Source organism: Sporisorium graminicola, chromosome SGRAM_9 (assembly GCF_005498985.1).
Source record: "Sporisorium graminicola strain CBS 10092 chromosome SGRAM_9, whole genome shotgun sequence".
In the NCBI taxonomy this organism is placed as follows: domain Eukaryota; kingdom Fungi; phylum Basidiomycota; class Ustilaginomycetes; order Ustilaginales; family Ustilaginaceae; genus Sporisorium; species Sporisorium graminicola.
In genome coordinates this window covers 409,222-423,025 of record NC_043739.1, presented here as the reverse complement: position 1 = coordinate 423,025, position 13,804 = coordinate 409,222, and the positions used below count along the sequence as shown (strand labels likewise).

The following is a 13,804-nucleotide window of genomic DNA, read 5'->3' as shown; positions in this document are numbered from 1 at the left end:
AACCAAAGACAAAGGGCAGTTGCAGTGGTGCACCGGCAAAGAAAGCTCAGCAGGCGAGGCAAAGATCGACAATCTGTCAACCCGAATGATTGGGCTCGCTTAGCATCATCGAGCCTACAGAGAGCAGCAGAAAGCACTTTCCGCCTGTTTACCTTTGCGTGGTAGCACTACAGACACTGCGAACCCCGTCGGAGAATCGGTCCTTGAATCTTGTTGCTCTCTGAATCACAACACCAGAATTTACCATAAAGTGATATAATAAAAATGAAAAAAAACCAAATTTCCGTAAATCAACAACAGTGACAGCTTGCATTTACAGTATAATACTGTATGCTACCCCAACGCAAGCTCAGATACTGTACAGTAGCAACCATCGCGGTGGGGCTAGAACAATGGCGTGGTAAAATGCAACCAGACTACGGACTGGCGAACCACTGCACCTAAAGCGGCTGAACCAGGCGTGAAGTCTTTCCGGTGGTGCCTTAAGGATAAACCTCTGGAAGCCCTCGAAGTTGCTAATGGAGCTTTAGTGCGGCTGCACGGAGACCATTTCATCATACATTCTGAGCCAGTCTGCCTCAATGGCAAGCAGGGGAAAGAGATGGATTCCCCTTTTCTGGCTGAAGCGCTTCCCCTCCTTTGATGCTCCGACAGAGCCTTAAAGAGACGAGCAGCAGCTTGAACCGTATCGCCTTACCCTGTTTGACGAGGTGCAGACAAGGTGAACCCTTGAACCCTTGGCCGGCCTTCGTTTGAAACAACATACCAGGCTTTGGATGGGGAAAAGCCATATCTGAGTAACGGTCTCTGCCAAGGATTGGTATTCCGAACCCCCAGCCTGTTGCTCAGACTCGCTTGTTTAGCCGACAGGCGAGACGACTGGAGTGTTTCGTTCACACCACCTCGAGGCGTACAAACGTATGGAGAGCGCAGGTGACACGCCGGCATGTTCTTGACGTTGCTTCGATCCGACTCAGGCCCATCCTCGTGATCGACCGACTGTCTCGGCCAGATGGAACGCGACAAGCTGGCTGCGGCGCCTCTTGCCTGATTCCTGGGAAAGTTTGCATCATCAACCAATGAGGAGCCACGACGGATGAGACAAAATGGTGTCAGCCGAGGGAATCAGCGCTCACATCTCAACAGAAGTGTCGACGCAGGTACTCGGAAAGGCAGTGCGGATTCCGACGTTGAGCATGTCGTGCAGCTGCATGGCGTCCCGCGTTGAGACCATACTCTCGAAAGCTTGTGTGCTCAAAGAGCATGCCTTGGCAAGACCGAGCACACAGCTATTTTATCCTTGTGGTTTCCAGATGTCTATGACCCCGCCCCGAGGTCCGAGTCGGAGCGTTGAAATCAAGGTTCGGTGGTGGCGCAGAGGCTGGACCAAAGCCCGTGCCAGTGTCGAACAAAAGCCTCGACGCTTAGGAGATGGCCGAGCAGCAAGACAAGCCTCAAAAAGCCACAGCGCGTGCAAGCGACGGGGTGGTGGCAGCCGATAGTTGCGGAGTGCCAGTTTGTGATCTACACCACAGCTCAGTGCAGATCAGCGGCTACAGCATGAGGCAGCCCAATGGAGGGAGCGAGCATAAGACACGAGGGGAAACGCATGGCTCTAAAAGTGTTTCTGACGTGGGTAAAAATAATGATTTTTTACCGTATTTTAGTATCAAATTGGCTTAGCGTGTCGGCGGGCACCATTGGACGAGCTTGGTCACGTCGAGAGAGCAAGAAGGAAAACACAACCTAAATTCTACATTGATGCAACTCGGAGTGCAAACTTGTATTGGCGCTAGCAAGTGGATTTGTATCAAGCAATTCAATTCGCTCTTGTTTGACAGCTGCAGTGTTAATCATCGACGTGCCCGTGGTGAGCTGACTTTTATAAATAATAGCACTCGGTCCGGATGTGGGCTTTTAGCTAGCGTCGCTGTCCCTGTTGCACCTTGTGCTCTAAAGCATGACCTAGTCCAGCCCTGAGCAACTATGGCAAGTCTCACGCTTGGCAAGCGCACCCGTTTCGCGACACAAGCTCTTGGTCGACTTGCTGTCAACTCCGGCGGAAAAGCATGCTCTACCGAATTCCGTGAACAGGACACAGCGTCATCTTCCAGAATTCGTGGCGCTTGCGAAAGTCTAGAGCCCCGCCGCCTTTCCTGCAAATCCGCCGCCATCCTCGGATTCGAATCGCCGTGATGCTTGGAGCTGCTCGAGCCCTCTCGGAAAAGTCGAGCTATCTTTCCGTTTCGATCGATACAGGCTTGGATTATTATTCTGTTTCTGAGCCTGTCGACAAGCGCCACAAGCTTTCGGACTTTTTTGCCCGAGGGGTCGCCGACGATCATGGATCTGCAAACACGGTAACGGTCAACCTGGCCCAACATGGCTCCAGTCTCGTGGGGCCGGCTCGATGGCGATGGTATAGCCGCTCGGATCGGGCGGCTAGATGCTGTTCGGATGCGTCCGAGCCGAAAGAGGCGGCTGGACGAGCACAAGTCCGTTCTTTCCACGAGGAGGTCGCCGGGCCCGTTCATGTCTACCATCAAACAGCAAGCATGTGGAAGTCACCGGGCTCAGGTCGATTTGGCATCAAGCGTTCGACGATCGTCGGGCTCGTTTCGGTGTCTCCTCAAGTTTCGCTAGGCCGAGCTTGTTTGGGTATATCGTCTATTCGATCGTGCGGATCTTCACCCCTTCTGCGCTTGAGAGAAAGCGGTCTTTGCCCGTCGACAAGTAAAAATAAGCTCACGATGAAACTCAGACAAAAGCCGCTCAATGCGCATAGCACGATCACACGTTGTTCGACGTCCAAGGTGAGAGCCAGGCGCAAAGAAGTGATCGAAGGATCCTGCATAAAGTAGTGAGCGCCGTCCCAAAACAAGACTCCCCGAGACCCTTGTCTTGCATAGCGTGCTTGTGTCGAGACCATCTCCTGTGTCGTGGTTTGAAACCGTTCAGTATTGGGCTGGTATTATGTAATCGAAATATATTTAAAGTAATGTATTGTCAGATCGTCAAGACGCACAGATAGAGATTGCGAAATTCGGGCCCATGCGCGAATCGGTTCCGAGAAGGGTCAAATTCGAGATTGATCACGGCTTTGAAGTTGCTCACACCTTCTCCGCAACGTAACTTCTTGGTTCCTCTCTTGCACTGATCGCGACCAAGAGCACCTTTGCATCAAGTCCTGCAGTCAGCACTCGCCTCTCTTCGTTACACACGGTTCATACAGCTTCGACACAGCCCAAACAAGATTCCAAAATGGCGTCGCTCTTCTCTCCTTTCCGCAGCACATACCGATATCTCGTACGTTGAATCGGCCGCCGCCCACACGTCTCCCATAGTCGGCACCTTGCAACTGCGCCAGCGAGCTCGCATAGAGAACACGGTGGAACTGACATGTCTTCCCCCTCCTTTTGATGACGGCGAAACTGACAGCAATATGCGGCACACGAGCACCCGGTAGTCTTCTTCTCGATCGTCATTGGTTCAGTGGGTCCCGTGGCTGTCGTCGCCGTGCCACCTATCCGCAAAGCGTACGGCTGGAAGCCCGCCGAGAAGGTGCCCACATCGTACCCTCGTAAGTTACCGCTCGCTTCTTCACCAGCAGAGTATGCTCCATGCTGCGTTCTTACTGACAGCGATTGCTTTCCTCTTGGGCGTTGGGTGAATGATAGTTCCGGCTCGTGCACGTCAAGAGATCACCGCGTACGATGACGAAGAGTAAAGGCGCTTGCGCTTTGCGCTCAAGCTAAATCATACAGACATAGTCGACAACAGCAAACATCAGCAATTGCAACCTGTCGTTTCTCATATTGCACCTGCCTGGGGTCTGGCGAACTTCAACCCACGAGCGTGCAGCTGTCGCGTGGAACAGCATGCGGGTCTGGGCAAGCATCGTCGACAAATCAAGTGTTGGCGGCAGGCGAGAAAGAGAGAGAGAAAGAGAGATGGCTTCGACCTGACGGTGCTGGCAGAACGTGGAATCCGTGACATCTGATTCAGACCGGCGGCGCTCAAAGACAAGCTAGTCTCACCTCGTGGCCAGCTTGGCAACGCTCAGCTTTCTGGTCTTCAGCGTGTCTTCCTAAGCTGCAGCCAAGCTCTGATCGCCGAGCAGTCAAGTCAAAGTCCTGGCACAGGTCCTCAAAGACGAGAAGGTCACCCCTGGCTTTGACCTCAGGAGTGTCTGATTCAGCGCCCGACATCTGTGACCCGGGTACACACCTCACCGTGCGGCCTTTTACACACACTGTGCGATGCCAAGGATCAGAGTTCTGTAAATCGATGCTGAAGATGAGTTGAAATTGAAGCAGCACGAAGAGTTCATGAAGTCGAGGCAGCACCTACAAATCCGCCGTCCTCACCAGCCTCTTATCCCAGGGACCCGGATCGCTCTTCCTGCACCCCTTCTCCGCCTGACACTCGCACTCACCGCCCAAATGCTTCGGCCAATCCTTCTTGTCGACATACTCAAAGATGCTCGCGTGGTAATCCGCACCGGCGATATCGATCTTGTCCACCGTCGCCACGGGCAGCCAGCCTTTGACCCAGCTCCAAATCGTACTAAACATGTACGGCGCATTGATGATCTGCACCCTCCCAGAGAGCTCCGGGAAGTTGTTGTCCAACACGGACAAGAGCTGCTGGAGCTGGCCCTTCATGGCCCAGAACGTGCTGAGCCCGAGCCCGGCCAAGTTGATGACCATCATGTTGTCGTCCACCCAGCGACCGCTCGAGACGCTGCACGCCTCGTAGCGATGGCGCACGGCGAGCTCGAGCGTCACGGCGAAATTCTGTATTACGCGCTCCGGTGTCGTCTCGCGGAACACAGCGGTGGTGTCCATGTTGCCGAGATCCTGGATGAACACGGGTCGGCCCAGACGGTCGGTCTTGTGAAAGTACATGCACCAGCCGTGCGCGGCGACAACGTCGCGCTCGTCAAAGTGGAACTCGCGCACGAGGCGGTCGAGCTCAATCTCCTTTTTCCACGCTTCCGCCTTGAGGTACATGGCACGTGCCGCCTGTACGTTAAAGCTGCGTGCACGCAGGAAGCGCAGCAGCTGCGTCTCCTGGTACGAGGGTGGGTCGGACTCTGGTTTCTCGAGCGCGCCGTCGTGCTTGAGTGCCGTCGTGAGCTCATGGAGCGCGTGCGCCTGCGCCGCAGTCAGATTGCCCGGATGGCCCGGAAGCGGTTTGGCATTGGGATTCCTCAGTACGCGCTGCAGTGGCGACTCGTCACTCGCGTCGGCGTGGCCCGTGTAAGCAGCGCTGAAAACGTCCGATTCGTTGTTGGTAGAGCTTGGTCTAGGTGACGCCGGTGCCGAGGGGGCATGGAGTGACGACGACGATGCACCGCCTTGTTTCGGTGTGCTTGTTCCTGATGTTGCGCCTCTGTGCAGGTCAAGCTTTTCGATTCGTTGCGTGGATTCGCTGGGCGGTGTCGTAGAGGGTGGTGTGGCACCGGCGGATAGCGAGCCGGAAGCCGACTTGCCCGCAGAGCGTGTGAAGGATGCAAAGCGTTTGCGTAGAGACGAAGGAGTGGTCGTCGTAGTGGTGCTGGTGGTGGGTGTCGACTCTTTGTCAGGGGTGGCTGCAGTGGCGCTGCGGGTGGCGGTCCAGGTAGCATTGCGGTTGAATGGTGGAGTCACAGGTTCCGACGACCCAGACGAAGTCGACGAGTCCATTGAGGGAGGCATGAGGGGCAGGAAGGCGAATGCTACCAATGTGCTCGATGAGTGGCGAGCAGTGAGCAGTGAGCAGTCACCCTCGGAGAACCGTCTGACGCTAAGGGGTTCTGATATCTGTATGACGAGCGCAGACGATGTTGCTTGTTGGACGTCGGAATGGATCGAGAAGGTGGAGGGCTTGAAGCAAGCTTTCCGTCCGAAGCAGGGTCTGCTCTGGTCGATGTGAGTGGCCTTGTATTCGACTGTCGGTTGCGGTGAGAAAAGCTGCTGAAGAGAGGGCGGTAACCAGTTGCAGTGTTGATGGGTTGTGATGTTGGAAGAAGTGTGTTGCTCACTCACTCGACAGGAGCAGTGAGTGTCAAGCGACTCGGCTGGCAAAGAGGGACCGAGCGTCCGCTCACGCGATTCGACCCGTCTTGCTTCTTTCCTGCTCTTTGGCTCGACCTGCAGCTGTAAGCAAGCTGACCCTCTTTTTTCCCTGGAATTTTCCTCGGTGTGGATTGTCTCGGCGCTCTGAAAGCCGACTGCTGCCCGCCGATGGCCAGCACTGCCGTCACTCAGCACGCCGTGTTCCTGATCTGACTGGCGCGCCTGCCTCGCTTTTTACTGTACCTCCACAATTTCAATCCTCTGCCTGGCGGTCCGCACGCCTCGGCTGCCCAGATCCGAACAGAAACGAACGATGATCCATTCTCAAATCCTATCAGATCACACTGCACAGTCTCAAACACTAACAAGCAAAAAGACATCGATGAACCTGGGAACCAACACATAATTCAAACATTTCTTCTTCTAGAACAGTTTGGGATACATATAAAGACAATAACTCGGCGACGGACGGAAGGAAAAGGCCGGCCCCCCGTCTACCACCAACCATCACCCGCGTCGATCCTTCCTGAGACAGTCTCGATTCTGCTCAGGACGGCCTAGCCGACCGGTGCGTGTGTGTGTGCGTGTGTTTGCGCGTTTGGGAAGCCAGAGCCTCTCCCAAAATCTATGGACAAAGGAAGGGAAAGAGACCGATCAGGCACGGTGGTGGAGCACCATGGCGAGCAGAGCCATGCGCAGGTACAGGCCGTACTTGACCTGTCGCCACCAAGCAGCGCGAGGGTCGTACTCGAGGTCGTCGGCCAGCTCGTTGTTCTTGGGCAGCGGGTGCAGCACGATCGTGCTCGACTTGCACTTGGCCAGCGTCGCGTTGTCCACCACGTAGCTGTTCTTGACCGCCTCGTACGAGGCCACGTCGGGGAAGCGCTCCTTCTGCACCCGAGTCACGTACAACACATCGGTGCGAGCCAGAATGTCGTCCGTGAGCGCGCTCGACTCGTACTGCTTGATGCCCTTGCGTGCAACTGCCTGCTTGACGTCTTCCGGCATCTTGAGCGACTCCGGGCTGACGTAGTTGACCGTCACGCCGTACAGGCACAGCAGCTGCACCAGGCTGTGCACCGTGCGGCCGTACTTGAGATCACCCACCATGGTGATGGTAAGACCGGCGACCGTACCCATCTCTTCACGGATGGCGAAAGTGTCGAGCAGCGCCTGTGTCGGGTGCTCGATCGACGACTCGCCTCCCGAGATGACGGGCACCGGCGAGTGCTTGGCAGCCAGGTGCACGCTGCCAGGCGCAGGGTGGCGCATCACGACCGCATCGGCGTAGCAGCCCAGCGTGCGCACCGTGTCCGGGATCGACTCGCCCTTCTGCACCGACGACTTTTCCGGCTGAACCTTGACCACCTGGCCGCCCAGGCGCAGCATGGCAGCCTCGAACGAGCACGACGTGCGCGTCGACTCCTCGTAGAAGAGCGTGGCCAGAACACGTCCGCGCAGCAGGTCAACGGCACCCTGTCGCTCCACCATCACGCGCATCTCGGTCGCCACCGAGAACAGAGCGTGCAGGTCATCACGAGTGAAGCTCTTGACCGAGAGAATGTGTCGTCGCGCGAAGGTCGGGTGGTACAGAACCGATCCAATTGACGGCGCGGCGGGAGCAACCGTGAGAGCCGTCGACTCGTGGGCAAAGGCGGCCATCAGGCTGCCGCTACGGGCCTGACCTGGCTCGATCGAACCAAGAACGGGCGACTTGAGTCCGAGCGACAGAGGAGTCGGCGACGTGGGAGCGTCCTGAGCCGAAATCACACCGGAGCCCGGTGCGGCGCCAGCAGTGGCAGCAGAGAACGACACTCGTCGGCCCGTCGGCTTGGCCTGCTTGGCGACGGTGGCGACGTTGCTGACATTGCTGCCCAGCGAGACATCCGAGAGCACCTCGCCGTCCACAAACACCGTCTTGCCCTTGAGCGTGACGCGGTTGATCGAGCCCACAGTGGCACGCGACTCGAGCGGCGACCAGTAGTCTCGGCGAACAAACGCCGTAGGTCGGTCGATCTCGATCTCGACCTGCGTGTCGGCCTGCGCCTGGACGCCAAAGACCTCCTTGGGCTTGGTGTACAGCCTCAGCAGGATGTCGTCCAGCGTCAGGCGATGCTCGTTGACAGCATCTAGCAGCAGCAAAAGCGTCTCCTCGATACCGGCCTGGGGGGCGGCCACCTCACCAATCTCCTTGGCGAGCTGATAAGGCGTGCTACCGATCGAGAACATGTCAATGTCCTCGAGGTTCTCCCACAGCGCCTTCTGGTCATCAGCCGAAGGCAGGCAGGTGGCCTGCGGGTACATCTCGGTTGTGAAGAACAGAGCGTACACCGCAACGTCGCATGTCACCTGCAGACCCTTGGCCTTGCCGAGCGCGATGAGGTGGATGTCGTCGCGCGACAGCACGTTGGTCACGTGGATCGAGCGGTTGTGCAGGCTGGCCAGCAAGAGCACCGAGGCCAGGTCCGTGTTGCGGGCGTCGGTGACGATGGGGCGATCCGCGGGCCACGAGGCAAAGTGCGACGCGATAGTGGCAGCTTTGCTGACATTGGAGCCGAGGCCGTTGAATGAGATGAGCAGCGAGCGCGCCTTTTCGGCGAGCTGGTCGACCAACTCGTGGTTGTCAGCCGAGGCCGATACGCCGAGCGAAACATCGCAGTGGGCACCGCCAGCGATCTTGCTCTCGGCCACTGCGAGCGAGGCCGCGTCGACCACGCTCGAAGGCATCACCTGGACCGTGGTGAAACCGCCAGCGAGCGAGGCACGCGTGATGGCGGCGAGCTCATCTGCGTTCACCTTGCCGTCAGCAATGCTGGGCACAAAGGCGTTGACGTTGATGAGACCAGGCAAGGTGAAGGCCGTGTGGCTGGTCTTGAAGTCGACAGGCATGATGTCGAAGCTCGAGCCGGCCTTGCGGTGACGCGCGAGAGCCTCGACGAAGAGCTTGGCGTTCTTGACATTGGTGATGAGCGGGATGGATCGGTCGATCGCCAATCGACGCGCACGGTAGCCCATCGAAGTGAATGATACAGGTCGTCGGTACTTGTTCTTGCTTGGCAGCGAGATGAAGAGCGACGAGAGGCCCTGGGTCAAGTGCGTCAGCAGCGAGTACGAGGCCTTGGTCGTGTCCTCGAACTTGGACTCGTCGTCCTCAGGAAGCGCCTCGAGATGGATGACAGGGATGCCCTGCTCCGAGTAGAAGTCGGCCGAGCCGGACGAGCCGTAAAGCGTAAAGCCAAGCTCGTGGAGTGTGCGGACAGAGGGAAGCAGCTCCTGCTTCTCGCTGAACGAACCGATGCTGAGCAAGACGTTTTTGGTTGGGAGGCGGATACCCGAGGCGATCATAGCCTTGAGATAGGCCTCGTACTTGTCGCGACCGAAGCAGGCCACCTCACCAGTCGAAGCCATCTCGACACCGAGAATGGGATCAGCGCCAGCCAGACGGCTGAAACTGAACTGAGGCACCTTGACACCGACGTAGTTGCGAGGCAGGTCGACCTTGGGGTAAGCCTCGACGGGAAGGTCGAGCATCAGGTCAGTCGCCATCTGGATGGCATCGACGCCGGTGACCTTGCTGACGAAGGGGAAGGATCGAGAAGCTCGGACGTTGCACTCGATGACCTTGATGTCATTGTTCTTGGCGATGAACTGGATGTTGAAAGGACCGGTGATGTGCAGCGAAGCAGCAATCTTGGCGGTGGCCACCTCGATGCGGCGAACGGTTTCGGGGTCCAGATCCTGAGGAGGCAGGATAAGCGTGGCATCACCCGAGTGCACACCAGCGTTCTCGACATGCTCCGAGATGTAGTGCATCATCATCTTACCGTCCTTGGCAACAGCGTCCATCTCAATCTCCTTGGCGCCCTCGAGGTACTTGGTGATGACGACGGGGTGCTCGCGGTTAATGGCGGCGGCCTGCGACAGGTAGCTGTTGAGATCCTCGGGAGAGTAGACAACGTTCATGGCGGCACCACTGAGCACGTACGAGGGACGCACCAGAACCGGGTAGCCGAAGCGGGCGCAAGCCGACTGGGCTTCCTCGAAGCTGGTGAGCTCCTTCCACATGGGCTGATCGACGCCGATCTTGTCGAGCATGCGCGAGAACTTGTATCGGTTCTCGGCCATGTCGATCATCTCGGGCGAAGTGCCGAGCACCTTGACGTTCTGGCGGTACAGCGGCAGCGCAATGTTGTTGGGCGTCTGGCCACCCATCGCCATGATGACACCGGCCGACTGCTCTGTGTCGTAGATGTCGAGCACAGTCTCGAGCGAGATGTTCTCGAAGTAGAGACGGTCCGCCTCGTCGTAGTCGGTCGAGACGGTCTCGGGGTTGTAGTTGACCATGATTGTCTTGAAACCGCGCTGGCGGAGGGTTCGGATGGCACGCACAGCACACCAGTCGAACTCGACCGACGAACCGATACGGTAGACACCGGAGCCCAGCACCATAACACCCTTATCGCTGAAGTTGACATCGTGCTCAACGGCGTTGTAGGTGGTGTAGAGGTAGTTGGTGTACGCGGGGAACTCGGCGGCGACCGTGTCGATCTGCTTGACAAAGGGCATGATGGCATGTTCCTGACGCATCTTACGGACGGCGAGCTCGGTCGAGTTGAGCGCCTTGGCGAGCTGCTTGTCCGAGAAACCGAGCTGCTTGGCCTGGCGAAGCATGGCAGGAGGGAAGCTGGCAGCGTTGTGAGTCGAGAAGACCTTGGTGGCCTGTGTGATGCGCATGAGCTTGCTGAGGAACCATCGGTCGATGTTGCTCATCTGGTGAATCTTGTCAACCGAGTAACCCTTGGCCATGGCGTTGGCGATGGCAAACATGCGCTTGTCGGTGGGGTTGGTGAGCTCCTCGTCGATCTCATCGTCGGGGACGATGTCGTTTTGGCTGAAACCGTCGTGGGCGTAGTCGATGGAGCGGATGGCCTTCTGGATGGACTCTTCAAAGGTTCGACCAATGCTCATGACCTCACCGACACTCTTCATCGAAGAGCCAAGCTTGCTACTGACGCGGACGAACTTGCGCAGATCCCATCGGGGGAACTTGGTGACGACGTAGTCCAGCGAGGGCTCGAAGCAGGCGCTGGTCTCGCGCGTGACGCTGTTGCGGATCTCGTTGAGGGGAATGTTGAGACCGAGCTTGGCAGCGATGAAGGCGAGGGGGTATCCGGTGGCCTTGGAGGCGAGCGCCGATGAACGTGAGAGACGGGCATTGACCTCGATAATGCAGTACTCGCGCTTGTGCGGGTTGAGGGCATACTGGATGTTGCACTCTCCGACGACACCAAGGTGACGGATCACGTTGACAGCGGTGGTACGGAGCATGTTGTAGTCATCGTCGCTGAGCGTCTGCGAGGGAGCGATGACGATCGAGTCACCTGTGTGGACACCGAGAGGGTCGAAGTTCTCCATGTTGCAGACGGTGATGCAGTTGTTGCGGCAATCACGAACGACCTCATACTCGACCTCCTTCCAGCCCTTCATCGACTTCTCGACGAGCACCTGCGGAGAGTTGGCAAAGGCAGCCGAGCAGAGCTTGCGGAGCTCCTCGACGTTGTTGGCGAAACCGGAGCCGAGACCACCGAGGGCGAAAGCAGCACGCACAATGACGGGGAAACCAATCGACTGGGCTGCGGCGAGGGCCTCATCCCAGTTGTTAGCGGCGGCAGAGGGAGCGCACTTCTCACCGATCTCCTCCATGGCCTTGGCGAAGAGGTCTCGGTCCTCGGTGGTGATGATGGTGTCGATGGGAGTACCGAGGACGCGAACGCCCATCTTGGGCAGCTCATCCTTGATCTTGATACCGACGTTGAGGGCGGTCTGACCACCGAAGGTGCAGTAGATACCGTCGGGTCGCTCATGCTCAATGACCTTGAGGACAAACTCGGGGGTCACGGGCAGGAAGTAGACCTTGTCGGCGAGACCGGCCGAGGTCTGGATGGTGGCGATGTTGGGGTTGATAAGCACCGTGTAGATGCCTTCCTCCTTCAGCGCCTTGATGGCCTGCGAACCGGAGTAGTCGAACTCACCGGCCTGACCAATGCTGAGACCACCGGAACCAAGCACAAGCACCTTGCGCACGTGAACGCGCGGGTGGGCAGCAGCGTTATCGGCAAGCAGGCCACCGGTGAATCCAACGGGGGGGAGGATGGTGGCAGGCGTGGCGCCGGGGGCAGCCTTGACGGAAGCACAGTCGACAACGCTGCGGATGAAGACATCGAAGAGGAACTCGGTGTCGCGAGGACCGGGAGTGCTCTCGGGGTGGAACTGGACACTGAAGAAGGGTCCCTCGGTGCAGTAGATACCTTCGTTGGTGTCGTCGTTGGCGTTGGCGAAGAGGGGCTTCCAGCCAGCGGGGAGGGTGTCGGCGTTGACGGCGTATCCGTGGTTCTGGGAGGTGATGTAGCAGCGGCCACTGATCTGGTCGGTACAGGGGATGTTGTGACCACGGTTACCGAACTTGAGCTTCTCGGTCTGGGCACCGGCAGCGAGGGCAAGCAGCTGGTGGCCGAGACAGATACCAAAGATTGGGATCATGTTGGCACCCTTGAGCTTGAGAAGCTCGGCGATGCGGGCGATGGTGGGACCGCACGAGACGGGGTCACCGGGACCGTTGGAGATGAAGAGACCATCAAAGGCCTCGGCCTCGGCGAGGAAGTCGTAATCCCAAGGGACAACCTTGAGTTCGACACCACGCGAGGTGAAGCAGCGGATCTGGTTGTACTTCATACCCACATCGAGGGCGAGGATGCGGATGGGACGACCCGAGGGGTGGACGAGGGGGGCCTCGTACTTGCCAAGCGACTCGCCAGGAGCGGTGTTGGCAGGAGTGTAGAGGGTGGGCTTCTTGCACGACACGCGAGCGACCAGGTTCTGGGCGTTGGGGTCGGCAAAGGGGAGGTCGACGACGGCCTGGCGCCAGTCACCCGCCGCAGCAGCCTTGGCGATGGAAGCACCGGGCTGGGGCATGAGCAGCTTGCCAAGCATGCTACCCTGGTTGCGGATCTTCTTGGTCAGGGCACGGGTGTCAATACCGTAGATGGCGGGGACGCCGCTCTCCTTGAGCCAGTCCGAGAGGCCGGTCTGGGCGAGGTAGTGGCTGAACTCGTGGCTGTAGTACGACACGACGAGACCGGCCACGTGAATGCGGCTCGACTCGAAGGGAGAGGCGAGCAGCTTCTGGATGCTCTGAGCAGCCTCCTCTCGGCTCGGAACACCGTAGTTACCAGCGAGGGGGAAAGTGAGGACGAGGATCTGACCCTCGTACGAAGGGTCGGTGATCGACTCGACGTAGCCGACCATACCTGTAGGTGGCGGCGTTGCATAAGGAGGGCGTGGTGATGGGAGGGTGAGCAGCGTGTCAGAGGAGATGTCAAGCTGCGAATGTCACTTTGAAAGCAGGCATCGAGGCATGCTTGGAAAGTTTGGGACTTACCAGTCTGGAAGACACATTCACCAGAGACGGACTTGCCTTCGGCACCAAAGCTGATACCTCGGTAAGCGGTTCCGTCGGCGAGTTCGAGAACCATCTCGGTGCTGTCCTCTTGACCAAGAGGAGGGCTAGTGGCGGGAGGGTAAAGAGCAACCTGGCCGTTGACGGCCGAGGCGATCTGGCCTGCGCCCAGCGAAGGGGTGGCCATTTTGGAAAAAGTCTAACGAAGAGAGGGGGTTAGGGGGAAACGAAAAAAGGAAGGATGAAGCAAGTTCCCGTGAATGCAACAGGAAGCTCGAGAAAAAGAAAA

General features: G+C 58.0%; 3 protein-coding genes across 3 annotated transcripts; 1 reads left to right on the top strand and 2 right to left on the bottom strand.

Moving 5' to 3' along the window:
- Positions 1-3,261: 3,261 nt before the first annotated feature.
- EX895_006519 (uncharacterized protein) lies at positions 3,262-3,727 on the top strand (the record flags this gene model as incomplete). Its single annotated transcript, XM_029887110.1, has 3 exons — positions 3,262-3,306; positions 3,439-3,580; positions 3,678-3,727. The coding sequence occupies 3 exons, from the start codon at positions 3,262-3,264 to the stop codon at positions 3,725-3,727; spliced, it is 237 nt and encodes a 78-aa protein (XP_029736602.1).
- A 619-nt stretch (positions 3,728-4,346) lies between these two features.
- Positions 4,347-5,687, bottom strand: EX895_006518 (uncharacterized protein; the record flags this gene model as incomplete). Its single annotated transcript, XM_029887109.1, has 1 exon — positions 4,347-5,687. One exon carries the CDS (start codon positions 5,685-5,687, stop codon positions 4,347-4,349), a length of 1,341 nt encoding a protein of 446 aa, XP_029736601.1.
- A 1,026-nt stretch (positions 5,688-6,713) lies between these two features.
- On the bottom strand, positions 6,714-13,702 carry EX895_006517 (uncharacterized protein; the record flags this gene model as incomplete). Its single annotated transcript, XM_029887108.1, has 2 exons — positions 6,714-13,366; positions 13,498-13,702. The coding sequence occupies 2 exons, from the start codon at positions 13,700-13,702 to the stop codon at positions 6,714-6,716; spliced, it is 6,858 nt and encodes a 2,285-aa protein (XP_029736600.1).
- Between the last annotated feature and the right edge of the window lie 102 nt (positions 13,703-13,804).